The 27,622-nt window shown below is 50.6% G+C and overlaps 2 protein-coding genes across 5 annotated transcripts in view; one reads left to right on the forward strand and one right to left on the reverse strand.

Annotated features, from left to right (window-relative positions):
- Window positions 1–496: 496 nt before the first annotated feature.
- On the forward strand, window positions 497–13,813 carry LOC148656780 (butyrophilin subfamily 1 member A1-like). Of its 2 annotated transcripts, none has more exons than XM_088642627.1 (10): window positions 497–1,168; window positions 2,773–2,841; window positions 3,533–3,880; window positions 4,992–5,288; window positions 5,766–5,870; window positions 6,485–6,526; window positions 6,947–6,973; window positions 7,415–7,441; window positions 8,034–8,580; window positions 13,310–13,813. In XM_088642627.1, the coding sequence occupies exons 1-9, from the start codon at window positions 988–990 to the stop codon at window positions 8,564–8,566; spliced, it is 1,629 nt and encodes a 542-aa protein (XP_088498753.1). In that variant the 5' UTR covers window positions 497–987; the 3' UTR covers window positions 8,567–8,580; window positions 13,310–13,813. The 2 variants fall into 2 exon arrangements, with proteins under 2 accessions (XP_088498753.1, XP_088498754.1); XM_088642628.1 differs by having other exon boundaries at window positions 2,776–2,841; window positions 8,034–10,472.
- The window catches only part of LOC148656781 (vascular cell adhesion protein 1-like), a 29,208-nt gene continuing 12,328 nt past the window's right edge, over window positions 10,743–27,622 (reverse strand). The window contains exons 3-14 of one of the 3 annotated variants that reach the window (XM_088642624.1): window positions 23,070–23,402; window positions 21,830–22,114; window positions 20,211–20,525; window positions 18,503–18,781; window positions 18,086–18,400; window positions 16,159–16,437; window positions 14,998–15,345; window positions 14,518–14,610; window positions 14,265–14,289; window positions 13,690–13,720; window positions 13,278–13,370; window positions 10,743–12,706 (exon numbers count right to left, since the gene is read on the reverse strand). In XM_088642624.1, the coding sequence (XP_088498750.1) occupies window positions 12,467–12,706; window positions 13,278–13,370; window positions 13,690–13,720; window positions 14,265–14,289; window positions 14,518–14,610; window positions 14,998–15,345; window positions 16,159–16,437; window positions 18,086–18,400; window positions 18,503–18,781; window positions 20,211–20,525; window positions 21,830–22,114; window positions 23,070–23,402 (2,636 nt within the window). In that variant the 3' untranslated portion in view covers window positions 10,743–12,466. The remainder of the gene's footprint in view (window positions 12,707–13,277; window positions 13,371–13,689; window positions 13,721–14,264; window positions 14,290–14,517; window positions 14,611–14,997; window positions 15,346–16,158; window positions 16,438–18,085; window positions 18,401–18,502; window positions 18,782–20,210; window positions 20,526–21,829; window positions 22,115–23,069; window positions 23,403–27,622) is intronic. The other 2 variants (XM_088642626.1, XM_088642625.1) reach the window with 2 other exon arrangements.

The raw sequence follows: 27,622 nt of genomic DNA on the forward strand, positions 1-27,622 counted from the left end.
TGATTTGTGCTGTTGTTTGCAATAACAGTTATTTATGATAATTAGCCGTTTGTCCTTATTTACTTCAGTGTTATTATAATGAATGCGCCTACCATTTATCGCTGTAGCTTTCAATAGCAAACATTTAGGCTAGGCTACGTTCGTTCACTAATTTTTACATGTTTGAATACTTTTTCCTTCAAGTTTTAATGGCGAAATTAAACGATGTCAAGAAACAGTGAACGGTTATTATATTCTTGTTGAACAGCATTAAGTAATAAACTGAATTTGTGCTTGTTGTGTAAATGTTTTGGGCTGTATTTTGAGCATTTACGGGTGAGAATAGGTTGAATGCTTGGGGTCAGGCGTGCATTATAATTTTCCCCCATATAAATTTATGGTAATTTAATTAATTATGAGTTTTCCTTATACGAGGCTTTTTCCGGAAGGCATGAAGTTCCTAAGTCTCGGGATAGATGTGTTTTTAATACCTGGTTGTAAAACCCTGCCCTTATCTATAGTACATTAACCGTCACCTGTCTGGAGTTTCTTTGTCGTTTATAATGATCTCTACTGTATTTGAATTGGATTTTCCCCTCCTTCAACTGGATTTACCGGGAATCTGAGATCCGAGGGAGAAGAGACATTTTAACGATGAGAAACCTCAGTTGCAAAGGATTTTTTTTGTCTAGTTATGCCTTTTTCTTCTACTTGAACTCTCATACAATTCTCCATGTATAAGCGTTTTGTTTATGAATTCATGTGTCAGATTGTTTATGCTAGAATTATTAAATTTTCTTACTACTTACTTAAGCGGTCTTTTTGCCCAGCCTCGTAGTAAGTTGTTATTTGTAAATGCTCGAGTAGATAGCTGCGTCAGCAGTGTTTTTGTAAATGTTTGATCAATCTTACTGCTTCAGCTACACCGCAATCGATCAAGTCCTTCCAATAAGGCCCTTTGAACTGGAGTCTTGAAACCAGTGTCTTGTTTCCATTCGCAGGCAGTGAATGTCCAGTAACGGGATTGGCAGGCTGAGGCTGTCAGCCTCTGTGCGCAGCTGGGGCGCATCTCGCTTCTCCGCGGTCTTCGTTATGGCGGAAGGTGCTAACGTTATCGTCCCGGGAAAAATGTTTCCCGGACTGAGGAGAAATCTCTGCGCAGTCGAGCGAAGGATACCGAGAAGGACAGGTGCGGTACTGTTTATGAAAATAAGATTGTTGTCGTGAGGCGGGAGTAAGCGTAGAAACGTGCCAACGAAGGAGGCCGTGAGGCGATTTTTATTTTCGGCACAAGAGCATCTCAGAGCCTCCGTGCGCTTAAGAACTGCGCAGATGAGATAAGCGGAGCTCTGTCTCTCTCGGGGTCTCTGTGTATCCGCTTCTTCGGCCAAAACGATACTAAAAAGCTTTGCTGGCGCGACGGTATTTGGCATAAAAGAGACGAACACTTGTAAACAATGATGGCGTGAATTCTATGCCAGGTAGTGATGAACATCCTGGCCCGTCCAGACAGCACAGCGCACTCTCACACTGAGACCAAGGCTTGAACACAGAGCAATTCGCACAGATTTACAGGAGTGTTGCAAAAACAGAAACAAAAAACTGGACATTTACAGTAAAGACATGGCTGTCTGGAGAGGACAGGCTCAGTGACCACAGCCTGGCCATAGAAAGTGGACATAGACCTGACTGTCCAGAGAGGACAGGCTCAGTAACACAGCCTGGACACAGAAACTGGACACAGACAGACCTGGCTGCTCAGTGAGGACAGGCTCAGTGATAACAGCCTGGACACAGACAGACCTGGCTGTGCAGAGAGGACAGGCTCTGTGTCCACAGCCTGGCCATAGAAACTGGACACAGACAGACCTGACTCAGTTATGCCTTGTGTGTGAGAGAGAGTGGTGTGACAGAGAGACTGACTGTGTTTTATTTTCACTTCTTTCACACCTGAGCTGCAGTAACGTGAAGGTGAGTTCAGCTCGGGGGTGTTATTCCAGTTGCGGTACTGCGGGCCCTGCTACTGCCTACAGTCTCACCAGCAGCTCTGCAGCACTGACACACCTGTATGAGCTCCAGCTCGCCTGCCACCAGAGTCACCTGTAATGATAATGATAATGTTGCTTTATTAGCCCTATACAATTTCTTGCATTAGGAATTTGTCTTTTCGCATACCCCAGCTTGCTCTCCATGAGACACACAGACAGGGAGAGAAGCTTGGGGTCAGAGCACAGGGTCTGCTATTGTACACTGCCCCTGGAGCAGTTGGGGTTAAGGGCCTTGCTCGGGGGCCCAACAGAGTAGGATTCCTCTGCCGGCTGTGGGATTTGAACCGGCAACCTTCCAGCCACAGGCACAGATCCTTAGCCACAGAGGCACCGCTTCGCCGCCTGTATATCGATTCATATAGATATAGACTATATAGATAGTGAGTGTTAATTTATCAGGTAATCGGTGGCGGGCGAGAGTCACGTTCTCACACAGGTGTCCACGAGCCCCGCTGTGGAATAGAAGGTGTTCTGGCGTGATGGCTGGAGCTGGGGTACGAGAGTAGAGTGCTTGTGTGTGTAACCGAAATACACCTCATGATCCGTCTGTGCACTCAGGCCTCCTGAGCCGCCAGAAGACGGGCTGGCCAGTCACGCTGCTGTGTGATAGTTATCTGACCCCACAGCGCCCCCTGTTCCACAGCCACCGCCGCCGCTGCAGACAGATGGGAGCGAGGGGCCAGTCCGACTGGAGGCGAAAATCTAGCGCAGTTTAGCGAGTCGCTCGTGTCTTGTTTTTCGTCAGCAGGGCTGTGGCTGTGGATCCTGACGCTGAGCCTGTGGATGTGGGCTTCACCCTGTGTCTCTGGAGCTGGTGAGTACTGATGTTACTGCTGCTAGTACTGTTACTGCACTGCTCAGTGTCTCTGTCCTGTCCAGCAGTGCTCAGTGTGTCTCTCCTGCTGTCTCCAGGTGTCCTGTCCTGTCCAGAGTGCTCAGTATGTCTGTACTGCTGTCTCCCAGTGTCCTGTCCTGTCCTGTCCAGCAGTGCTCAGTGTGTCTCTCCTGCTGTCTCTCAGTGTCCTGTCCAGCAGTGCTCAGTATGTCTGTCCTGCTGTCTCTCAGTGTCCTGTCCTGTCCAGAGTGCTCAGTATGTCTGCCCTGCAGTCTCTCAGTGTCCTGTCCTGTCCTGAGTGCTCAGTGTGTCTCTCTTGCTGTCTCTCAGTGTCCTGTCCAGCAGTGCTCAGTATGTCTGTACTGCTGTCTCCCAATGTCCTGTCCTGTCCTGTCCAGCAGTGCTCAGTGTGTCTCTCCTGCTGTCTCTCAGTGTCCTGTCCAGCAGTGCTCAGTATGTCTGCCCTGCTGTCTCTCAGTGTCCTGTCCTATCCAGCAGTGCTCAGTGTGTCTGTCCTGCTGTCTCTCAGTGTCCTGTCCAGAGTGCTCAGTATGTCTGTACTGCTGTCTCCCAGTGTCCTGTCCTGTCCAGCAGTGCTCAGTGTGTCTGTCCTGCTGTCTCTCAGTGTCCTGTCCAGCAGTGCTCAGTGTGTCTGTCCTGCTGTCCTCAGGTGTCTTCTCGGTGTCAGTGTCCAGTCCCATTGAGGCCCGGTGGGGAGGTTCTGTCCTGCTGCCCTGCTGGCTCTCTCCCAACCAGAGTGCTGAGGGGCTGGAGCTGCGCTGGTACCGGGCTGGGAGATTCGAAACGCCGGTGGCGTTTCAGCCTGGGAAGGACCCGGTCCTGAAGCTGGACTCCGACTTCCAGGGCCGAGCGTCCCTGGTCGCTGTGGAGGAGCTCCAGAAGGCCAATGTCTCCCTGCGGATTGAGCGGGTGAGCCTGCAGGACGCGGGGCAGTTCTCCTGCTACGTGTCCAGCGATCAATGGTACGAGGACAAGAGCGTCCTGCTCAGAGTGACCGGTGAGTGAACCAGAGTCTGTTTCACTGTCCTCTCTCTGGCACAGCGTCCCTGTCTCTGTGTGTCTCTGTCCCTTCTCTCTCCTCTCTCTGGTACAGAGTCCCTGTCTCTGTGTGTCTCTGTCCCTTCTCTCTCCTCTCTCTGGCACAGAGTCTGTGTCTCTGTGTGTCTCTGCTCCTTCTCTCTCCTCTCTCTGGTACAGAGTCTGTGTCTCTGTGTGTCTCTGCTCCTTCTCTCTCCTCTCTCTGGCACAGAGTCCCTGTCTCTGTGTGTCTCTGCTCCTTCTGTCAATTTTCAGTTTCAATTCAAGAAGCTTTATTGGCATGACAAATGAAGTACAGTGTTGCTAAAGCGTGTGCAATCTGTAAAACATCTACAGACATTGCAGTACAAATACAAATACATACAAGGACATTTACATACAACATACAACACATAAAATATTATTGAGAGCTAGGCTCACTTAAAAAAAAGGAGATCACATATTGGGCTGCCAGTTCAACTGAGTTCCCTCCTCCCTCTCCCAGCAGAATTGGGAGCTGTTCTGATTTTGACAGGTGTGGAAGTGCTGGGATTACATCAGTAAATCTGGGTGAAGAATGTTTGTCTAATCCCAGAATATTTGTTACAGTGCAGGAAGTGCATCTCTGCCTCTATTTCCCCCATTGGCATTGGGAGCAAAGCCTGTCCTCTCTGGACAGCCAGGTCTGCCTGTGTCCAGTTTCTGTGGCCAGGCTGTGTCACTGAGCCTGTCCTCTCTGGACAGCCAGGTCTGTCTGTGTCCAAGCTGTGTCACTGAGCCTGTCCTCTCTGGACAGCCAGGTCTGCCTGTGTCCAGTTTCTGTGTCCAGGCTGTGTCACTGAGCCTGTCCTCTCTGGGCAGCCAGGTGTGTCTGTGTCCAGCCTGTGGTCACTGATCCTGTACTTTGCTGTTTCCTACCTTGTAGCTTTCCTCTGCGAGACGTGTAAAATCCAAGTGTCTCCCGAGTGAGGGATTCCCACAGTGAGCCTCAGACAGAGCTGATCTGGCCAGACAAGCCTGTTCAGGTCCTGCTCTTGTTTTTTACTGTGTCCTGTCTGAACGGTGTGCGGCGTGTGCCCCCTCTCTCCCAGCCGTAGGGATGCCCCCGGTGCTGAGGGTGGTGCCCATGGAGGACAGGGGGCGGCTGAACGTGAGCTGTGTGTCGGAGGGCTGGTCGCCCCAGCCGTGGCTCCGCTGGACGGACGACACCGGGGCGAATGTGAGCGCCCCGGCCCCCCACTACAGCGCGGACCCCCGCGGACTGGTCACCGCCAGCAGCTGGCTCCCGCTGGCCCCCGGCAGCCACGCCTGGCTGGCCTGTATCGTCAGCCACGCCGCGGGGCAGGACGGGAGGGAGAGCAGGGTGGGTCTGCCGCACCACACCGCAGGTACGCCACTGTCGCCGCCCTGCTGGCCAGCTCACTGTGGTACAGTTCGGTCCAGCTGTGTGGGAGGGAGTGCGAGACTCGCCTAGAGATGTCTCTTTGTGGAAGCGCGCCCCTGCTTCAGACCGTTTTACCTCTAATGCAGGTCTCTCTCAGTGCAGTGTTAATGTACTGTAGTGTCCAGTCAGTGTGTCTGGACTGTATTAACCCCTCTCTCTCAGTGCAGTGTTAATGTACTGGAGTGTCCAGTCAGTGTGTCTGTGCTGTATTAACCCCTCTCTCTCAGTGCAGTGTTAATGTACTGGAGTGTCCAGTCAGTGTGTCTGGACTGTATAAACCCCTCTCTCTCAGTGCAGTGTTAATGTACTGGAGTGTCCAGTCAGTGTGTCTGTACTGTATTAACCCCTCTCTCTCAGTGCAGTGTTAATGTACTGGAGTGTCCAGTCAGTGTGTCTGTGTTAACCTCTCTATCTCCAACAGAGGATAGTTGTTCAGCTGACTGGAGAACAGCCTTCATCACTCTCTTGGTCCTGATGCTGCTCCTTGTGATTTCTGCTGCCCTGTTCATCTGGAAACACTGGAAAGGTGAATATCTTTGTGTTTCAATTCTTCAGGCTCTGTCGGGATTACTTTCTGTAAGACACTTCGTACAATCTACAGTACTTCAGTGGATCAGGTTACAAGTCACTCCAGATGGGGTGATCAGAGTGAGACTCTGAGTGTGTGGATCATGGTACAAGTCACTCCAGATGGGGTGATCAGAGTGAGAGTCTGGGTGTGTGGATCATGGTACAAGTCACTCCAGAAGGGGTGATCAGAGTGAGAGAAGTGGCTGATGCAGGGGCTGGATCGTGTTGTTACTCCAGCACCATGCGACCAGGAAAGGGGATCCGGCCACACCCTCCAGCCAGCATGTCTTTCAAGGGGGGAGGCCACTGGTGTCCCAGCAGAAATCCCATGTGGACCCAAGATCTAATCTTCATGCCCCCTGTTGATCATGATGTGCCAACATGACAAAACAAAATCAGGAGACTTTACCTGGAGGAGCGTGTCTGGTAAAGCAATTCCCGGTTTTACCCAATCTTCTCCCAGTCCTTCCACATTCTGTCCCAGAATCCACACACCCTCTCATCCTGCGTCGCAGCCTGCTTGTGAGTGGGCAGTGATCACTCAGACTGATAGCGTTTCTCTGTTTTCAGATCAAAAACATCACTCCCCTACTGATAAAACTGCAGGAAAAGGTGAGTAAACAATACTCCGAGTTGAAGACTGTGTTCTTTATTGTCTTCTAGTCTGGTCAGCATACTGCTGTCTGTACAGTGTGCTGCTGTCACACCGACGGGCTGTACAGTGTGCTGCTGTCACACCGACGGGCTGTACAGTGTGCTGCTGTCACACCGACGGGCTGTACAGTGTGCTGCTGTCACACCGACGGGCTGTACAGTGTGCTGCTGTCACACCGACGGGCTGTACAGTGTGCTGCTGTCTCCCCGACGGGCTGTACAGTGTGCTGCTGTCTCACTGAGTACTGAGTACACTGTGTACTCTTATATATAATCCCCTTTGGTTATTTAAGAAAAGATTGGTTTTGAATAAACAAGGGTATCATGGTCAGAAATTGTCAATCTTGGTAGTTATATTGGTGCTCTGCTTTCTTTCAGAGACTGAGAAAGAGCAGCTTCTCGGTGGTGAGTATGAACCTGCAGACGAGAGTCAGTACAGAGTGCAGCGGGCTCGGGGCTCCTCGGCTGTCTCCCCGTCGCAAGGGGGCACCTCGGGATTCCCATGAGTGTGCTGTGGCTGGTCAAGGTTACTGTGTACCTCCGACCACCGCCAGGTTTGCCATGCAAAGACAGCGAATATTCGTGCAGTCAGAAGTGTTTTTTTTTGTTTTTGTTTCTATGCTTAAGGCATAGAAGTGATCATTGTGAGCACTCAAGCTTTGAGTAAAAATGTGGAGACTTCAGGTATCCACCCCAGTAAGATAACACTGGCAGGGCAGGGGGGAAGCCTTGTGAAGCAGATCTGATTGATATTGATTCTCAGATTGGCCAGTGCCCTCATGAAGGCAGATTGATGAGTCTTGTCATGTCCACCAGAATAATGTCCTTCTCTTCTCTCTCCTGCAGAATGGGGCAGAATGATCGACGCTGCAGGTAATTTCCTTCTTTCTTTTCTTCACACCTATAAGCCCAGTTCCCACTGAGAGGAGGCTCTTCGACCCATCTTCCCTGTTTGTGATTAAATAGCTAGTTGTTCCAAGAGTCCCAACATGGCTGGGCAGCTTGTCCCAGACCCCTACAACTCTCTGTGTAAAGACGTGCCTCCTGTTTCAGACCCCCACAAATCTGTTAGGACATCTTTATTGGACCTCAGATACCTGCCCTCAACCTATGCTTGGACTCATCTGTGTGTCCACGGATCCTGCTGCTGAATCCTGTCTCCAGAAAACTTCTGGTCCTTTTCTCTATCGGAGTGTGTTTTCAAACCGAGCAGGAGGCACTTCTTGACACAAAGGGTGGTGGGAGTGTGGAACACGCCGCTCCAGCCATTCTGTTAAAGCCAATATCCTGGCTCCTTTCAAGAAGCAGCCGGCTGAGATCCCGGGACCAATGAGCTACTGAGTATCAGACGGGCCAGACGAGCCGAGCAGCCTCCTCCTGTCTGTGACCCGTCTTGTGTCTCGTGGTCTGTGGTGTCCGATCTGCTGCGATGATGGAGACCAGTGTTTGTTCTGCTCCCCCCCAGTGGACGTGACGCTGGATCTGAAGACGGCACACCCCCTCCTGAAGCTGACCCCTGATGGGAAGAAAGTCCGGGACGCGCTGGATCCTGACCCGGCCCGGCCCGACAGTCCTAGGCGGTTCCGCCACCACACCTGTGTCCTGGGCTGCGAGGGCTTCTCCTCGGGCCGGCAGTACTGGGAGGTGTGCCTGGAGCAGAAGCAGTCCTGGTGGGTGGGCGTGATGGCGGAGTCGGCCTGGGAGAAGCAGGAGTCTACCTGTTCTCCTCGCACTGGCTTCTGGCTCCTGGTGTCGGACGTGCAGGGCGGTTTCCGGGCCAGCACCAACCCCCCGGTCCCGTTACCTGCCGAGCTGAGGCCCGCGAAGATGGGGGTGTTTCTGGACTGCGAGGGCGGCCAGCTGAGCTTCTTCAACGCCGAGAGCAGAAGCCGGATCTTCACGTTCCACCTGGAGCAGCAGGAGAAGCTCTACCCCCTGTTCAACCCGGGCACCGGTGACAAGAACCCTCTGAGCATCTGCCCCCTGAACCGGGACTGAACCAGGAATGAACCGCGAGTGAGCGGGGAGTGAGCAGGGACTGAACCGCGAGTGAGCAGGGACTGAACCGCGAGTGAGCGGGGAGTGAGCACGGACTGAACCGCGAGTGAGCGGGGAGTGAGCAGGGACTGAACCGCGAGTGAGCGGGGACTGAGCGGGGACTGAGCGGGGACTGAGCGGGGACTGAGCAGGGACTGAGCAGGGACTGAGCCGGGAGTGAGCGGGGAGTGAGCAGGGACTGAACAGCGAGTGAGCGGGGAGTGAGCAGGGACTGAGCAGGGACTGAGCCGGGAGTGAGCAGGGAGTGAGCAGGGTCTGAACCAGGACTGAACCACGAGTGAGCAGGGACTGAACTGTGAGTGAGCGGGGAGTGAGCAGGGACTGAACCAGGAGTGAGTTGGGAGTGAGCAGGGACTGAGCCCGGAGTGAGCAGGGTCTGAACCAGGACTGAACCCCGAGTGAGCGGGGACTGAACCGCGAGTGAGCGGGGAGTGAGCAGGGTCTGAACCAGGACTGAACCCCGAGTGAGCAGGGACTGAACCGCAAGTGAGCGGGGAGTGAGCCGGGAGTGAGCCGCCTCCCGATTTGGGATAGCAGTGCTGCTCCTGTGTACGGGACCCCTGTGCTGCTGACCTGACTCGCATGTGGGCCCTGCGCACGTACTGACCCAACCCGTGTGCTGACCTGACTCACATGTGTGCCCAGTGCACGTACTGACCCAACCTGTGTGCTGACCTGACTCACATGTGTGCCCAGTGCACGTACTGACCCAACCTGTGTGCTGGCCCGACCCAGATACTGACCCGCGTGCTGACCTGACTCAGTCGTTGTGTTGACCAAGCTGGCGTGCTGATACTGACCCGCATGCTGCTCTCAAGAACACAGGGAAACCCCGCCTGCAGCTGCGACCAAGTGACCGTTGTTGTCCAGCTGCAGCGAGTGAACCTGGACTGGAACCTGAGCCTCGGCACCTCAGTACCTGTTTGACTTACTGTGGTCCTGCTCCCCACCTTGCAGCCTTCGCTTGTGTGATTCTGGTCTCCCCTCTGTCCCCACAAGCCTGTCTACAGACATTTCATTGCCAGCAACTACTGCTGCACGCTGTATTGTTGTGCAATTGATAAATAAACTTTGATTTGGATTTGATTACATACTTTGGATGATGGAGCCTTCTCCTGTTATGCCCCAAAGCTGTGGAATTCTATCCCCAGGGATATCAGAGAGTCTCCATACCTGAGCACTTTCAGATCAAGACTCGGAGCCTTCTTTAGAGAAGGGCTTTTATTTAATTAGTTCTCGGTCTGCCCTTTTGCTTTCCTGCTGTATTCCAAACCCTTATTGTAATTAAGTCATTCTGCTGTCTTCTCTCATTGTGTGCTTTTTTTCTTACAGTAAAGCACTTTGAGAAGCAACTTCTAAAGGTGCTAAATAAAATCAATTTGGTCATAGAAATGTTTGAATCTAGAGTCTTGCAAGGGTTGATTTTGAAAGAGCTCCTTCACTGGCTTTGAAAGAGCTTGTCATATATCCGTGACAAGCTGCTTGTCTGACTGAGGTACTGTGTGTGTAGTTGGTTGTATGCTCCAGTGTGGGTGTTTCCTTGTGATCTGGTGCAAATGACCAGCTCCTGCAATGTTATTATGGGGTTTTTATATTTTACTAAAATTATCCATTTATGCATCTTGATTCATGGGTGGTTAGCCAAGGCTGTCGGTTCCCCTTGGTTCCACAAGAGGGGGCTGTAGGAAAAGACCAGTGCCTGTCTTGAGTGTGGTTCTGGGCTCTAGTGTGGGTGGGTTTAAGCCAATTGCAACTGCCATAAATCAAAAACCACACAATCTTGTCTAGGACAAATTGGTTTCGTTTTCCTGCTGCAGTGATCAACAGCTCAGGTGTCTTGCAACAGGTATTTCCTAGACTTGACTTTATTTTAAAGCAAACCAGCTCCCCCTGTCCTGTTGGCAGAAGGTGTTTGCAGATGTGAGATGGCAGAGGAGAGGCAGGAGGGGTTCAGACACTACACTTAATCCCCTGCACATTGCATGAAATAGAATTAGCATAGAAGAGGCATAAGAGTTTAGGGCACGAGAAACAGGAATAATCATTAGGAAGAGTCTGCTCTCTACCTGCAAGTGTGTGTGCTGCTTTTCTTCACTTGAAATGAGTTCACAACCACTCAATTAACATCTGGTTTTATTTCACAAGATTATGAAAGTATCAGAAATGTTAAAAATGGCAGGAGACAATTCATAACCAGTTATAGAACAGTCCTGTTTGCAATAGGAGCTACAGTCCCAGTACAGTAATTTACAAAATTAATTAAATTTAAACAATAAATTATGTACATTTTACAAAGCAGAGCATTTAAAGTGCTTTATAATTCAAGCATTCATAGTCGTTTTATACCATTCTTTTTCAATATCGTAAAAATGCATCAAGAAGCTTTGAGCCAGGGAGAGAGAGACAGCACAATTTGGCTGAGAGGAAGAGGGGTGCTTAATGACTGTACAGAGTAAACGCGTCTTATTGATCAGCATCTTACTGCCCTGAGGAATTGCTGATCATTTTATTGATTTCTAGATTAATCACATTTTCAAATAACAAGAAAATTATCAGACTTTACAAAAAGAGGCAGATGGACTCAAAACTGAGGTTGCAGGTTCAGATCTTGGGACAGGGGACACAGCTGTTGTAGCTCTCTCAGTAGGCCATTGTGGAACAGTGTGGAGTGGTGATCAGGGCTCTGGATTCAGAACTGAGAGGTTGCAGGTCCAAAACATGGGTGCAGAATGGAGGCTGTGCCTCTTCACATTGATTGTTGTACCTATGATTGTTTTTATCAGTTATTTATACAACACTTTGATGATCTCAAAAGCATTGTAATTGTATGTAACATTATATACTTGTAATTCTCACTTAACATGCAGACTGCGAATAGCTACGAATTATTAAAGAAAACAAGACATTTTAAGAAAGGCAGGAACGGAATGGCATCCTGTTGCTGGGTGAGGGGGGAGCTGAGAGAATCGTATCTTCTGTTATGTGGCTATACAGAGAGCTTAGCCAGGGGAAACGGACAGAGACAGAAAGAGGAGAGAACAACTCTTTCTTGCTCTCGTGCTACTGTACCTTAACTAGCCTGCAACAAAGGCCTGTTGATCGCTTCACCTTCTCTAGCCTGGACCTGGAAGCCACTTTGCATAAAACTATCACTCGCATTCATTTAAAACAAGCATTTCCTTTCAGGGCGATTCTCGGCACCGACCTCTGACCCGGAGGTCTTGGGGGAGGGGCGCCTGTCCTTTTCACCTCACGCACACAGACAGACCGTTGGCGACCGGGCCTCCTGGACCCTGCTGGTTCTGCTCGATTGTATGAAGCCCTTTCTGGCCCTCGGGGATCCTCAGGCAGGACCCTGCCACTAGGGGGAGACATTCTTGGCCTCGTGTCTGCAGAGCTTATCCATGAGCCCTCCTTGTCACTCTCGGGACACTGGTTTGACCAGCTCTTGCAGATCTTCAGGCCGCGCCGTAACGAAAGGGGGTCAGGCTCCAGGAAGCCAGGGGTCAGTCCACAGCTGTCCCTCTGCTGTCGGGGCAGGTCGCTGGGAGAGAGCGGCTAACACACCCCAGTGATGTCACTTCCTGTCTGCAGACACACAGACAGGCACGGCGCCGCCCTGCTGGACCACTCTTGCAACAGTCTGCTAACACAATCTCCCCCTGCATTGCGACTCTCCGGACAGACTGATTTCTTCGGATATTTACACATATTCATGTAATCCAAAAGGGTCTAAAAAAATATACTGATAAGCAGCTGAAAAAACAAAACACCTGGAAATATACTAGTACAGCACAGTCATTTACAGCCATTCACAGGAGGGCAGGTGGACAGTGTGTGTCAGTAGTACAGGACCGAGTCCTGTCCTCTCCGGGTCTTCCTCCTGAAGTTGATGCTAGCATACTCGGTGCTCTCGCTGGCCAGAGACGCAGGGGGGGTCCTGGGCTCGGAGATAGCTTTCCTCCCTCGTGCCCCCTTCACCTCTGCATACACGGTGCTCTCCTCACCAGCAGGGGGCGCTGCTCTGGGCTTCGGCAGCCTCTTCAAGTCCAGAGCGGCGTAGGTGACCTCCGTAGGGTCCTGCAGGGCAAGAAATGAAAGAGGCAACTGCAGTCCCAGTTTCCCAGACTGCTTATTTAAACTAAATAAATTATTTGACATTTGACAATTTCGGAATTATGCACGAAATCGTGAACTTTGCGAAACTACTGTAAGTCAACGTGTTGTCGCAAACTCACACTCGAGTTCCCACAAATTGCATTGTGAAGCAGCCCTTCTTGCTCACTAGTCACTGTAATGTGATGGAGTGAATAAATACAGGTTGTGCAACTGACATTTCACTCCAGAAATGTCCCAACTTGTTCTGCATGCAGAGTTGACATGTAAGTAGTATTTGTTGGCAAAATCAACTCGACTTGAGCTCAGAGCAATATGTCTGTTGGATTAAAAGAAGTGTATTCACAAGCCTGCTTGTTTACAATGTCATAGAGCCACAACACATCGCTGGGAGCTTTGTTGCCTGATTCTGAATCGCAGAACAAATTGGAGGTTTTAAAAGTTGCTGTGTATATTTTACTTTCATTGTAGTTTAAAATGCACACGGTGATATAAAAAGTGTCACAATCACGGCATCTCAACAGTGATTACTCACCTCTCCTTGTCCTGTTCTGTCCTGTCCTGCAGGGGGCGCTGCTTTGGGCTTCAGTTTCTTCATGTCCAGAGCTGCGTAGGTGATCTCGGGCTCCTGCAGGGGAAGAAGCAAACAGCAGGAGATCCTGGAGCAGCTCAGTGGAAGAGCAGAGGGTCACCCACTGGAGAGGGGACGGGACTCTGGGATTGACGAGGAGAGCCGAACGCTGTCCCCGTCATGTCATGTCTGCCATGCTGTCTCAGGCTCTCACCTGAGTGTCTGACAGGTGTCACAGCACCGTCACCCCAGGACTGAGAGGAGTATTCAGATCAGGTGCGTCCCGCCTACAGGTGGAGACGAACTGACCTGTGTCCTGACGAGGGACAGGAGCACTTGTGTGTGACAGTCTGTGACTGTGTGACGGGGGACTTACGCGCAGCACTGCTCCACCGTCAGCTGGTGAACTGTGAGGACAGAGACAGGCAGACGACGGGTCAGTGCGTGTCATCCCCATGCTGTCTAAATACAGTGTCTTAATAAAATACACATTCCCAATACTACACTTCTCTGTTGCTTTTTCAATTCTTCGTTCATTTGAGAATCTCGTTCCCTTTCTTGGAAAGTGAGTGGGGGTCAGGGGTCAGGGGAGAGAGACAGGGAGGGGGTCAGGGGTCAGAGGAGAGAGATGGGGGGTCGGGGTTCAGAGGAGAGAGACAGGGGGTCGGGGGTCAGGGGTGAGAGAGAGAATGGGGGTCGGGGGTTGGAGGTCAGAGGAGAAAGCAAGAGTGGAGGTTGGCAGTCAGGGGAGCCTGTGGGAGTGGGTGTTCGTGTTCTGCTAACTCGCATGTTGAAGGTGTCTGCCCACTCTGAGGTCAGAGAGAAGCTGTTTTCCTCACTGTCAAGTACTGGGCATGCTGGGAAATCAAAATTCTTCTGTGGAAATAATGATATTGGTGCACAGTCCCAGCATGCCACAATGAGATCTGCTGTCTCTGTCTCGTACCGTACCTGTCCTCAGACTTGTGCTGCTCCCCTGGAAAGAGAAGACACAGCTGTCAGCCTTGAACATTCACCATCCTCCTTGGTGTTAATAATTATACTGTATTTACTGACATCCATTGTTTCAATTAAATCTGTCCTTTTCTGCAGCACTATCTCCTTAGACAAGAGAGGAAATTCTTGTGCCACTTTCAATTGATATTTTTGGTGAGAGTGTTGCACTGTCTTGCTTTTGCAACAGTCTCATGTTAGTAACTATTACCTCTGCGTTTGCAGTACATCAGAAGTGCCATGGTCACTAGGAACAGAATTATGCCGCAGGCCACACCAGCGTACAGAAGGACAGTAGAGGGCCCTGAAAGACAGAGACACTTTACTGCAGGCACAGCCCTGGACACCCCATACTCAGGTCATCTTTACAGCTCACAGGAATAGGACCCTGCAGGACAGAGACAATGTTAGTGCAAGCACAGCCCTGGATGCCCAACACTCAAGTCATCTTTACAGCTCAAAGGAGTAGGATCCTGTGGGACAGAGAAACTTTACTGCAGGCACAGCCCTGGACACCCCACACTCAGGTCATCTTTATAGCTCACAGGAACAGGACCCTGCAGGACAGAGACAGTTTACTGCAGGCACAGCCCTGGACGCCCCACACTCAGGTAATCTTTAGTTCACACTCTGTACAACCTGGACATTTCTCAACTACAGCCATCACTCCACTTCCCTGTGCTTCCCTTACCCTCATCCTGCTGTCTAGTGTCTGGAATATTCTCCGGCTTCTTTCTCTCTCTCAGTGTGATGTTGTCACTCTGTCTCCACAGTTGCTCATAAATGGACACACAGGACACTGCCGAGCCATTGAGCTCTTCAGTGAAAAGGAACCAGGCCCAGAGCTCGGCAGTGTAGGTCCCATCCTGGTTCTGGATCTTTGTGCAGTTCTGGTCCTGCACTGGAGTTCTGGAGAGTGTCATGGGCTCCCAAGACACAGAGACATTATGGGGAAAGAAGCCAGAAACAAGACAGGAGATGTTGACAGTCTGGTTAAGAAACAGCTCATTTTGAGACTTGATCTTCACTGTGGGGACAACTGCAACACAGAGAGAGAGACAAGAAAATTAGGAAGGTCAGAAGGCCAATGTGAGCTATAGTCCTGGAGAACAAACTCCAGTCTCAGACAGACAGTACAGTGTTGTAGTGAGAACAGACTCCAGTCTCAGACAGACAGTACAGTGCTGTAGTGAGAACAGACTCCAGTCTCAGACAGACAGTACAGTGTTGTAGTCCTGTGAGAACAGACTCCAGTCTCAGACAGACAGTTCAGTGCTGTAGTGAGAACAGGCTCCAGTCTCAGACAGACAGTACAGTGCTGTAGTGAGAACAGACTCCAGTCTCAGACAGACAGTACAGTGTTGTAGTGAGAACAGACTCCAGTCTCAGACAGACAGTACAGTGCTGTAGTGAGAACAGACTCCAGTCTCAGACAGACAGTACAGTGCTGTAGTGAGAACAGACTCCAGTCTCAGACAGACAGTACAGTGCTGTAGTGAGAACAGACTCCAGTCTCAGACAGACAGTACAGTGTTGTAGTCCTGTGAGAACAGACTCCAGTCTCAGACAGACAGTACAGTGCTGTAGTGAGAACAGACTCTAGTCTCAGACAGACAGTACAGTGTTGTAGTCCTGTGAGAACAGACTCCAGTCTCAGACAGACAGTACAGTGCTGTAGTGAGAACAGGCTCCAGTCTCAGACAGACAATACAGTGTTGTAGTCCTGTGAGAACAGACTCCAGTCTCAGACAGACAGTACAGTGTTGTAGTGAGAACAGACTCCAGTCTCAGACAGACAGTACAGTGCTGTAGTGAGAACAGACTCCAATCAGACAGTACAGTGCTGTAGTACCTGTGAGAATGGACTCCAGTCTCAGGGATGCAGACAAGTCAGTCTCAGGAATTTCACAGAACACAGTTTCCCTGATGAAGCTCTTGTCACCCCGCAGTGTCAGACTGCTTGAGGTTCCCTGGAAAGATGAAGAGGGAAGGTGGCTCTGTTCCCCAGACATGTTCTTCATTCCTACCCTCCAGGACAGGGGGGTGTCAGTGTCGCCCACAGACTCACAGCTCAGAGTCAGGTCATCTCCTGCCTTCACCCTCTTCTCTGGGGCTGTAATGTGAGGAGACCCTGGTGGAGACAGAGATAAGTGAACATCACTGTCCTGTGAACTCTCACCTTTGACCCTCAGTGTGACAGTGTCTCTCAGGGTCAGTACAGACACACAGTAACACACTGACCTCTGACCCTCAGTGTGACAGTGCTGCTCAGGGTCAGTACAGACACACAGTAACACACTGACCTCTGACCCTCAGTGTGACAGTGTTTCTCAGGGTCTGTACAGACACACAGTAACACACTGACCTCTGACCCTCAGTGTGACAGTGTTTCTCAGGGCAGTACAGACACACAGAGTAACACACTGACCTCTGACCCTCAGTGTGACAGTGCCGCTCAGGTCAGTACAGACACACAGTAACACACTGACCTCTGACCCTCAGTGTGACAGTGTCTCTCAGGGTCAGTACAGACGCACAGTAACACACTGACCTTTGACCCCCAGTGTGACAGTGTCTCTCAGGGTCAGTGACTACAGGGTCAGTACAGACACACACAGTAACACACTGACCTCTGACCCTCAGTGTGAAAGTGCCGCTCAGTGTCAGTACAGACACACAGTAACACACTGACCTCTGACCCTCAGTGTGACAGTGTCTCTCAGGGTCAGTACAGACGCAGAGTAACACACTGACCTTTGACCCCCAGTGTGACAGTGTCTCTCAGGGTCAGTGACTACAGGGTCAGTACAGACACACACAGTAACACACTGACCTCTGACCCTCAGTGTGATGGAGTCTCTCAGGGTCAGTACAGACACACACAGTAACACACTGACCTCTGACCCTCAGTGTGACAGTGTCTCTCAGGGTCAGTACAGACACACAGTAACACATTGACCTCTGACCCTCAGTGTGACAGTGTCTCTCAGGGTCAGTACAGACACACAGTAACACACTGACCTCTGACCCTCAGTGTGATGGAGTCTCTCAGGGTCAGTACAGACACACAGTAACACACTGACCTCTGACCCTCAGTGTGACAGTGTCTCTCAGGGTCAGTACAGACACACACAGTAACACACTGACCTCTGACCCTCAGTGTGACAGTGTCTCTCAGGGTCAGTACAGACACACAGTAACACACTGACCTCTGACCCTCAGTGTGACACTGTCTCTCAGGGTCAGTACAGACACACAGTAACACACTGACCTCTGACCCTCGGTGTGATGGAGTCTCTCAGGGTCAGTACAGACACACAGTAACACACTGACCTCTGACCCTCAGTGTGACCGTGTCTCTCAGGGTCAGTACAGACACACAGTAACACACTGACCTCTGACCCTCAGTGTGACAGTGTCTCTCAGGGTCAGTACAGACACACAGTAACACACTGACCTCTGACCCTCAGTGTGACACTGTCTTTCTCAGGGTCAGTACAGACACACACAGTAACACACTGACCTCTGACCCTCAGTGTGACAGTGTCTCTCAGGGTCAGTACAGACACACACAGTAACACACTGACCTCTGACCCTCAGTGTGACAGTGTCTCTCAGGGTCAGTACAGACACACACAGTAACACACTGACCTCTGACCCTCAGTGTGACAGTGTCTCTCGGGGTCATTACAGACACACACAGTAACACACTGACCTCTGACCCTCAGTGTGACAGTGTCTCTCAGGGTCAGTACAGACACACACAGTAACACACTGACCTCTGACCCTCAGTGTGATGGAGTCTCTCTCAGTGTGTTTGCCTTCGAACTCCGCCTGGCAGACCAGCGCTGCTGCCCTGAGCTCCAGGCTGCCTGTGAGCTGGACCAGGCTGGACTGTGTGAAGGTGCCCTCCTCACTGGGCTGGGGTTCAGTCCTGGAGATCTGTGTGCCAGCCTGGGGGCCCAGAGTCTTGTCATTGAGGAGCCACTGCAGGGTCCAGCTGGCAGGGTAGAAGCCGGAGAGCTGGCAGGTGAGGCTGGCAGACTGACCCAGGACCAGCTGGGTCTGCCCAGTGACCTTCACTGCAGGAGGAACTGGGAAGACAGGGAAGAGATAGACAAGCTGCTGTCAGAGACTAGACAGTACAGTGCTGTAGTGAGAACAGACTCCAGTCAGACAGTACAGTGCTGTAGTACCTGTGAGAACGGACTCCAGTCTCAGCGATGCAGACAAGTCAGTCTCAGGAATTTCACAGAACACAGTTTCCCTGATGAAGCTCTTGTCAGCCCTCAGTGTCAGACTGCTGGAGGTTCCCTGGAAAGATGAAGAGGGAAGGTGGCTCTGTACCCCAGGCATGATCTTCATTCCTACCCTCCAGGACAGGGGGGTGTCAGTGTCGCCCACAGACTCACAGTTCAGAGTCAGGTCATCTCCTGCCTTCACCCTCTTCTCTGGGGCTGTAATGTTAGGAGACCCTGGTGGAGACAGATAAAGTGAACATCACTGTCCTCTGAACACGCACCTCTGACCCTCAGTGTGACAGTGTCTCTCAGGGTCAGTACAGACACACACAGTAACACACTGACCTCTGAACCTCAGTGTGACAGTGTCTCTCAGGGTCAGTACAGACACACAGTAACACACTGACCTCTGACCCTCAGTGTGACAGTGCTGCTCAGGGTCAGTAAAGACATACAGTAACACACTGACTTCTGACCCCAAGTGTGACAGTGCCGCTCAGGGTCAGTACAGACACACAGTAACACACTGACCTCTGACCCTCAGTGTGAGAGTGTCTCTCAGGGTCAGTACAGACACACACAGTAACACATTGACCTCTGACCCTCAGTGTGACACTGTCTTTCTCAGGGTCAGTACAGACACACAGTAACACACTGACCTCTGACCCTCAGTGTGACAGTGCCGCTCAGGGTCAGTACAGACACACAGTAACACACTGACCTCTGACCCTCAGTGTGATGGAGTCTCTCAGGGTCAGTACAGACACACAGTAACACACTGACCTCTGACCGTCAGTGTGACAGTGCCGCTCAGGGTCAGTACAGACACACAGTAACACACTGACCTCTGACCCTCAGTGTGACAGTGTCTCTCAGGGTCAGTACAGACACACACAGTAACACATTGACCTCTGACCCTCAGTGTGACACTGTCTTTCTCAGGGTCAGTACAGACACACAGTAACACACTGACCTCTGACCCTCAGTGTGACAGTGTCTCTCAGGGTCAGTACAGACACACAGTAACACACAGACCTCTGACCCTCAGTGTGACAGTGTCTCTCAGGGTCAGTACAGACACACAGTAACACACTGACCTCTGACCCTCAGTGTGACAGTCTCTCTCAGGGTCAGTACAGACACACAGTAACACACTGACCTCTGACCCTCAGTGTGACAGTGTCTCTCAGGGTCAGTACAGACACACACAGTAACACATTGACCTCTGACCCTCAGTGTGACACTGTCTTTCTCAGGGTCAGTACAGACACACAGTAACACACTGACCTCTGACCCTTAGTGTGACAGTGTCTCTCAAGGTCAGTACAGACACACACAGTAACACATTGACCTCTGACCCTCAGTGTGACAGTGTCTCTCAGGGTCAGTACAGACACACAGTAACACACTGACCTCTGACCCTCAGTGTGACAGTGTCTCTCAGGGTCAGTACAGACACACAGTAACACACTGACCTCTGACCCTCAGTGTGACAGTGTCTCTCAGGGTCAGTACAGACACACAGTAACACACTGACCTCTGACCCTCAGTGTGACAGTGTCTCTCAGGGTCAGTACAGACACACACAGTAACACACTGACCTCTGACCCTCAGTGTGACAGTGTCTCTCAGGGTCAGTACAGACACACAGTTACACACTGACCTCTGACCCTCAGTGTGATGGAGTCTCTCTCGCTGTGTTTGCCTTTGAACTCCGCCTGGCAGACCAGCGCTGCTGCCCTGAGCTCCAGGCTGCCTGTGAGCTGGACCAGGCTGGACTGTGTGAAGGTGCCCTCCTCACTGGGCTGGGGTTCAGTCCTGGAGATCTGTGTGCCAGCCTGGGGGCCCAGAGTCTTGTCATTGAGGAGCCACTGCAGGGTCCAGCTGGCAGGGTAGAAGCCGGAGAGCTGGCAGGTGAGGCTGGCAGACTGACCCAGGACCAGCTGGGTCTGCCCAGTGACCTTCACTGTAGGAGGAACTGGGAAGACAGGGAAGAGACAGACGAGCCTTTTGTTAGACTTGAACAGTGAGGGAGAGACAACAGAGCAGCTGTCAGAGCTGAACACAGAGGGAGAGACAGCAGAGCCCCTGAGAGAGCTAATTACTGAGGGAGAGGACGCAGAGCTGCTGTGAGACCTGAACACTGAGGGAGAGGCAGCAGAGTTTCTGTGAGACCTGAACACTGAGGGAGAGGCAGCAGAGCAGATGTGAGGCCTGAACACTGAAGGAGAGGCAGCAGAGCAGATGTGAGGCCTGAACACTGATGGAGAGGCTTCAGAGTCGCTATCAGAGCTGAACACTGAGGGAGAGGCTGCAGAGCCGCTGTCAGAGTTGAATAATAGTGAGGCTCTGTCTACAGTGAGTCCTGGATACTGCACTGTGAGCTGAAGTTGAGCTGAGTTTCCAACAGCAGGAGAGGGGCTGTCTGTACTGTCATTACTGAACACTTCATACTGTTTGAGCTTCACTGTACTCTAGAACAGAGACCGGTGCCTTGTTCTGTAGGATAATACTGGTAGTGTGCAGTTCTGTATACTGACCTGATGATGATGTCTGAGGTTGTGGACAGTGGACAGTGGTCAGTATACTGACTGTGATGTGGTGTGAGGTTGTGGACAGTGGACAGTGGTCTGTATACTGACCTGTGATGATATCTCTGAGGTTGTGGACAGCAGACAGTGGTCTGTATACTGACCTGTGGTGATGTCTGAGGTTGTGAGGTTGTGGACAGTGGACAGTGGTCTGTATACTGACCTGATGATGATGTCTGAGGTTGTGGACTGCGGACAGTGGTCAGTATACTGACTGTGATGATGTGTGAGGTTGTGGACAGTGGGCAGTGGTCTGTATACAGACCTGTGATTATGTCTGAAGTTATGGACAGCAGACAGTGGTCTGTATACTGACGAGTAATGATGTGTGAGGTTGTGGACAGCGGACAGTGGTCTGTATACTGACCTGTGGTGATGTCTGAGGTTGTGAGGTTGTGGACAGTGGACAGTGGTCTGTATACTGAGGAATGATGATGTGTGAGGTTGTGGACAGTGGACAGTGGTCTGTATACTGACGAGTGATGATGTCTGAGGTTGTGGACAGTGGACAGTGGTCTGTATACTGACCTGTGATGATATCTCTGAGGTTGTGAGGTTGTGGACAGTGGACAGTGGTCTGTATACTGACCAGTGATGATGTGTGAGGTTGTGGACAGTGGACAGTGGTCTGTATACTGACGAGTGATGATGTGTGAGGTTGTGGACAGTGGACAGTGGTCTGTATCCTGACCTGTGATGAAGTCTCGGAGCTGGAGTGCAGTGGACACTGGTGTGTCTTTGCCTGTGGCTGGTGGGATCAGACAGCGCACTGTGGAGGTGATGAAGCTGGGGGCAGCAGTCAGGGTCAGAGAGCTCCTGCTCCTGTCAGTCAGATGTCTCTCCTGGACTCCAGTCTGTGACTGTCCGTCTCTGTCCCAGCTCAGGAGAGTGTTCCCAGCCCCCTCGGACTCACAGGACAGGGTCACCCTGTCTCCTGGGCTGGCTCTCCCAGCTGGGGGAGTGATGATGGGCTTTCCTGTGAGGAATGGAGAAAATACTGCGTCTCTAGGCTTCAACCATCAGCACCTGTACAATTTCTCAATAGACATGAATATACATGAACATTAAGGTTTGGGCTGAGTCTCTGTAAATAAACCACACTGACTGGGCTGTATCAGTGTACTGTACATAAGTCAGTAACAATATTAAGAGCTCACTTTAGCTCATAGACTTTGGGCACAAAGACACCCAGCCCCCATGCAGAAGAGCACACACTCCCAGGATTGAATCCTGTTAGTGGGATTAAGCAGTGTAAAAGCATTCATTCTACCCAATTCCTTGTTTCTCGTGCTCTGGTGTTGATGCTAGTCCTGCAGTCCTCCCAGGGTAACGTGGGACAGCAGCATGTGTTAGGACACAGGCACTGGTGCCTCTCTGAACACTACACACACACTGGGGCGTGTGTGTCTGAGACTCTGAACACTACACACACACAAGGACTGGGTCGTGTGTGTCTGTGACTCTGAACAACTCACACACACAGAGGGACTGGGGCGTGTGTGTCTGTGACTCTGAACACTTCACACACACAGAGGGACTGGGGCGTGTGTGTCTGTGACTCTGAACAATTCACACACACAGGGACTGGGGCGTGTGTGTCTGTGACTCTGAACACTACACACACAGGGACTGGGGCGTGTGTGTCTGTGACTCTGAACAATTCACACACAGAGGGACTGGGGTGTGTGTGTCTGTGACTCTGAACACTACACACACAGGGACTGGGGCGTGTGTGTCTGTGACTCTGAACAATTCACACACAGAGGGACTGGGGTGTGTGTGTCTGTGACTCTGAACACTACACACACACAGAGGGACGGGCGTGTGTGTCTGTGACTGAACACTACACACACACAGAGGGACTGGGGCATGTGTGTCTGTGACTCTGAACATCACTCTCACTCACACACACCCTGTCTGTCTCCACTCACCTCTGACGGTCAGTGTGGTTCCTGATCCGGACGCGCTGGGTTGATCCTGACTGGGTCTGTACCACTCACAGTAATAGACCCCAGAGTCTCTGAGTGACAGCTCTGAGATCACGATGGACTTGTCTGTTGGGTGATTTCCTGATGCCCAGGAGATATGACCGGGAGGTTCAGCAGGTTTGATGTCTAGTTGTTGTTTCTGAGGCCTTGTTCCTCTGGACCACTTCACTGGTCCCAGTTCCGAAAGGGACACAGTACAGTTCAGAGTGGCACTGTCTCCTGCGTCCCCAGTGACCGAGGACTGGGGCTGAGACACTGTGGCCTCTGTACTGACCCCTACAGAGACATAGAGAGAGAGACAGGGTGCAGAGTGCACGGCTGAATAAGGCCAGTACCCACTATTGATAAACATACAGAAGAGAGTATTAAAGTATTGGCTACACCTAAAAAACAGAGACCAAAATTCCTACCACCACAAAGCCCTGCTGAGCCAAGAGCTGAGCCCAAAACAGAGCCCCCTGAGCCAGCTGGTCCTGAGTCTCACCGACCTGAGCCACACCAACACTAACCAGCCTCAGGACAGCACTGCTAGAGCACCACAACCCAGACTCAACCACATCACAGCACAGATCAAATAGCAATATCTCTCACACACTGGGACACACACACACAAACACAACATAAACTGGAATGCTACAGAACCCTAAACAGACAATACACACTAGCCAAATATTTGACCAAGATAAGAAAGAGGGAAAAGAAACAGACCCTGAGGAAGTATAGGCTCAGTGACACAGCCTGGCCATAGAAACTGGACACAGACAGACCTGGCTGTCCAGAGAGGACAGGCTGTACTCCCACTGCCAGCGGGGAGAAACAGAGACAGAGGTGCACTTCCTACTGCACTGTGACAGATATTCTGGGATTAGACATTCTTCACCAACTTTACTGATCTAATCCCCAGCACTTCCACACCTGTCAGTTCCCAATCCTGCTGGGAGATGGAGGAAGGAACTCAGCTGAACTGACAGCCCAGTATGTGATCTCCTGTCACAGCCTGAGGAACAGTGAGCCTGGCTCTCAATAATGCTCCATATGTTTACAGTATATGTACATATTTTATGATATATCTTTGTTGTAAATGTCTGTAATAATAATAATAATAATAATAATAATAATAATAATAATTGCTTACACGTAACTCTCCTGTTATGCCCCCAAGCTGTGGAACTCTCTCCCAAGGATATCAGAGAGTCACCTTTTCTAAACTCCTTCAAATCCAGACTCAAACCCCTCTTCTTCAGAAAAGCCTTTACTTCAGAAAAACTCTTCGCCCCTCTGCTTTTCTTAGTACCACCATCCACGGTCTCCTCTGTATATTGTAATTGTGTTTTATCTTGTGTATTCTTCTTATTTATTGTTGTTGTCATCCTGTAAAGCGCATTGAGAAGCCACCTTTAAAGGCGCTATATAAAATAAAGTTTATTATTATTATTATTATTATTACTTACTGTATATAGTTCTTTTTCTGGACACTCCACTCAAAGCGCTTTACAGGTAATGGGGATCCCCTCCACCACCACCAATGTGCAGCAACACCTGGATGATGCAACAGCAACCCATAGTGCACCAGTACTCTCACCACACACCAGCTTTCAGTGGGTAGGAGAGCAGAGTGATGAAGCCAGTTCAGAGAGGGGGATTATTAGGAGGCCATGATTGGTAAGGGCCTATGGGACATTTGTCCAGGACACCGGGGTTACACCCCTACTCTTTTCAAGAAACACCCTGGGATTTTTAATGACCACAGAGAGTCAGGACCTCGGTTTTACGTCTCATCTGAAGGACGGCGCCTGTTTACAGTATAGTGTCCCCGTCACTACACTGGGGCATTAGGACCCACATGAAGGACGGCACATGGACCACATGGACCGCAGGGTGAGCACCCCCTGCTGCCCCCACTAACACCTCTTCCAGCAGCAGCCTTAGTTTTTCCCAGGAGGTCTCCCATCCAGGTACTGACCAGGCTCACACCTGCTGAGCTTCAGTGGGCTGCAGAGTGATATGGCTACTAGCAAGACTTAACATACAGTTTTTAGTTTAAGTAACTATCTATAGACCTTTTTTACTTCTTTGGGGACAGCAGGTGTGAGCCTATATTTTCTATACAGAAAAGCGCTATATAAGTGTAAGCCAAAAAGTTAAACAACTAGTGCCCAAGCAACAACTGGGTTAACTGTATTCAAAACTCCCTTAGGCTGGCTTCTGTTTGCTCTTCTCACTTGGGCTGACTGTATTCAAACGAAGCTCAAACATGAATACATAGCAGAAGACAGCTCCCTGTGCCAGCCCCGACCCCCCCCCCAGCACAGTACTCCAGCATCCTGAGGAGACGAAAAGCGCTCAGGCCAGGAATCTTCACCAGGACAAATTGCTGAGAGAAAACCCAGAGGCCCTTATCGGAGAAAAACAAATTAAAACCAACCTGCTCTTCTTTTAACCCCAGTGTCCTGGCCAAATTTCCCATTGGCCCTCACCAATCATGGCCTCCTAATAATCCCCCTCTATGAACTGGCTTCATCACTCTGCTCTCCTCCCCACTGAGAGCTGGTGTGTGGGGAGCGTTCTGGCGCATCATCCAGGTGGGGCTGCACACTGGTGGTGGAGGGGAGTCCCCATTAGCTTTGAGTGGAGTGTGTAGAAAAGCGCTACATAAGTGTAAGCAATTATTATGATGATGATGATGATGATGATGATGATGATGATTATTATTATTATTATTATTATCATTATTATTATTATTAACTGAGCATCCGAATGCCTGGTACACATCTTTGTGCAAGACGTTTCCAAATATCACGAAAAGAGGCATCAGCAAAGGCAGGCAAATCTCTTTTGGCTCAGCAGGGCTTTGTGGTGGTAGGAATTTTGCTTTCTGTTTTTTAGGTGTAGCCAATACTTTATTACTCTCTTCTGTATGTTTATCAATAGTGGGTACTGGCCTAATTCGGCCCTGCACCCGTTGTTAGGTGTTTTTCTCTGCACATGGAGGATGTTTCTACGGATCTCCATGCAAATACAGGAATGAATGCAAAACCTCCAACCAACAGCTCAGGGCACAGATGGAAGAGCTGCTGCAGGACAACAGTAAGCTGCAGTCGGTAGTAGCGGAGCTGAGAGAGGAGCTGCAGCTCGCTGAGAGGACAAGCAAGACCCTCAAAGACCAGCTGAGGAAACTCACTGCTTCTCACTGCAGCCCTGACTGCAACAGAACAGCCCTGAGGCCCAGAACACACAACACCCACCTCCACACAACCTGACACCCCTACAACCCCCACCGCCAACTCCCTCCTACCAAGTACCCCCACCATAGCAAACACCACACCCACTGCACCCCCCCGCACCCCAAACGGACCCCAGCGGATCCGAGCGGTTTGGAGCTGGGAGAAATCCGGCACCTCCTGAACCTCATCTGCACCCGGCTTATGAGCTGAACCACCATCTCCCACAGCGAAAGACACACATCCAGCACAATACTCTGTTTTTGTTGATGATGTATACTGTATGTACAACACAAATGTGGTACAGTTCCAGAGAACAATAACAACTGCAAGGAATATTCAAATGCACACAGTGAGATCACTATCAAACAGCATGTGGAGCATTCAGGGTCTGGGCTCATCAGCACTGATCCTGAGTTCATCAAAAGTGTAAAGGAGACAGACATCATGATCCTACAGGAGACATGGTGTCGGGGAGACTTGGATACAAGGAGATCACGGTGCCCTCTGTCAAAAAACCCCAAATCACCCGGGGCAGAGACTCTGGGGGGATCATTGTGTGGTACAGAGAGGAGCTCGGTCACTCCATACAATTAGTAAAGAGAGAAGAGTCACGAGTTTGGCTTAAAGTCAAAGAAAAAATCATCTGTACAGAAAAAGTAAAGACAGAACACATTCTACCAGTACTGTACTGGGACTGTAGCTCCTGTTGTAACTGGACTGTTCTACTGTACTGTACTGGGACTGTAGCTCCTATTGTAACTGGACTGTTCTATTGTACTGGGACTGTAGCCCCTGTTGTAACTGGACTGTTCTACTGTACTGGGACTGTAGCTCCTATTGTAACAGGACTGTTCTCCTGTACTGGGACTGTAGCTCCTATTGTAACGGGACTGTTCTACTGTACTGGACTGTAGCTCCTATTGTAACGGGACTGTTCTACTGTACTGGACTGTAGCTCCTATTGTAACGGGACTGTTCTACTGTACTGGACTGTAGCTCCTGTTGTAACAGGACTGTTCTACTGTACTGGGACTGTAGCCCCTATTGTAACAGGATTGTTCTCCTGTACTGGGACTGTAGCTCCTGTTGTAACAGGACTGTTCTACTGTACTGGGACTGTAGCCCCTATTGTAACAGGACTGGTCTCCTGTACTGGGACTGTAGCCCCTATTGTAACAGGACTGGTCTCCTGTACTGGACTGTAGCTCCTATTGTAACAGGACTGTTCTACTGTACTGGGACTGTAGCCCCTATTGTAACAGGTCTGTTCTG

Source organism: Lepisosteus platostomus, chromosome 8 (genome assembly GCF_059453375.1).
Source record: "Lepisosteus platostomus isolate fLepPlt1 chromosome 8, fLepPlt1.hap1, whole genome shotgun sequence".
Classification (NCBI taxonomy): domain Eukaryota; kingdom Metazoa; phylum Chordata; class Actinopteri; order Semionotiformes; family Lepisosteidae; genus Lepisosteus; species Lepisosteus platostomus.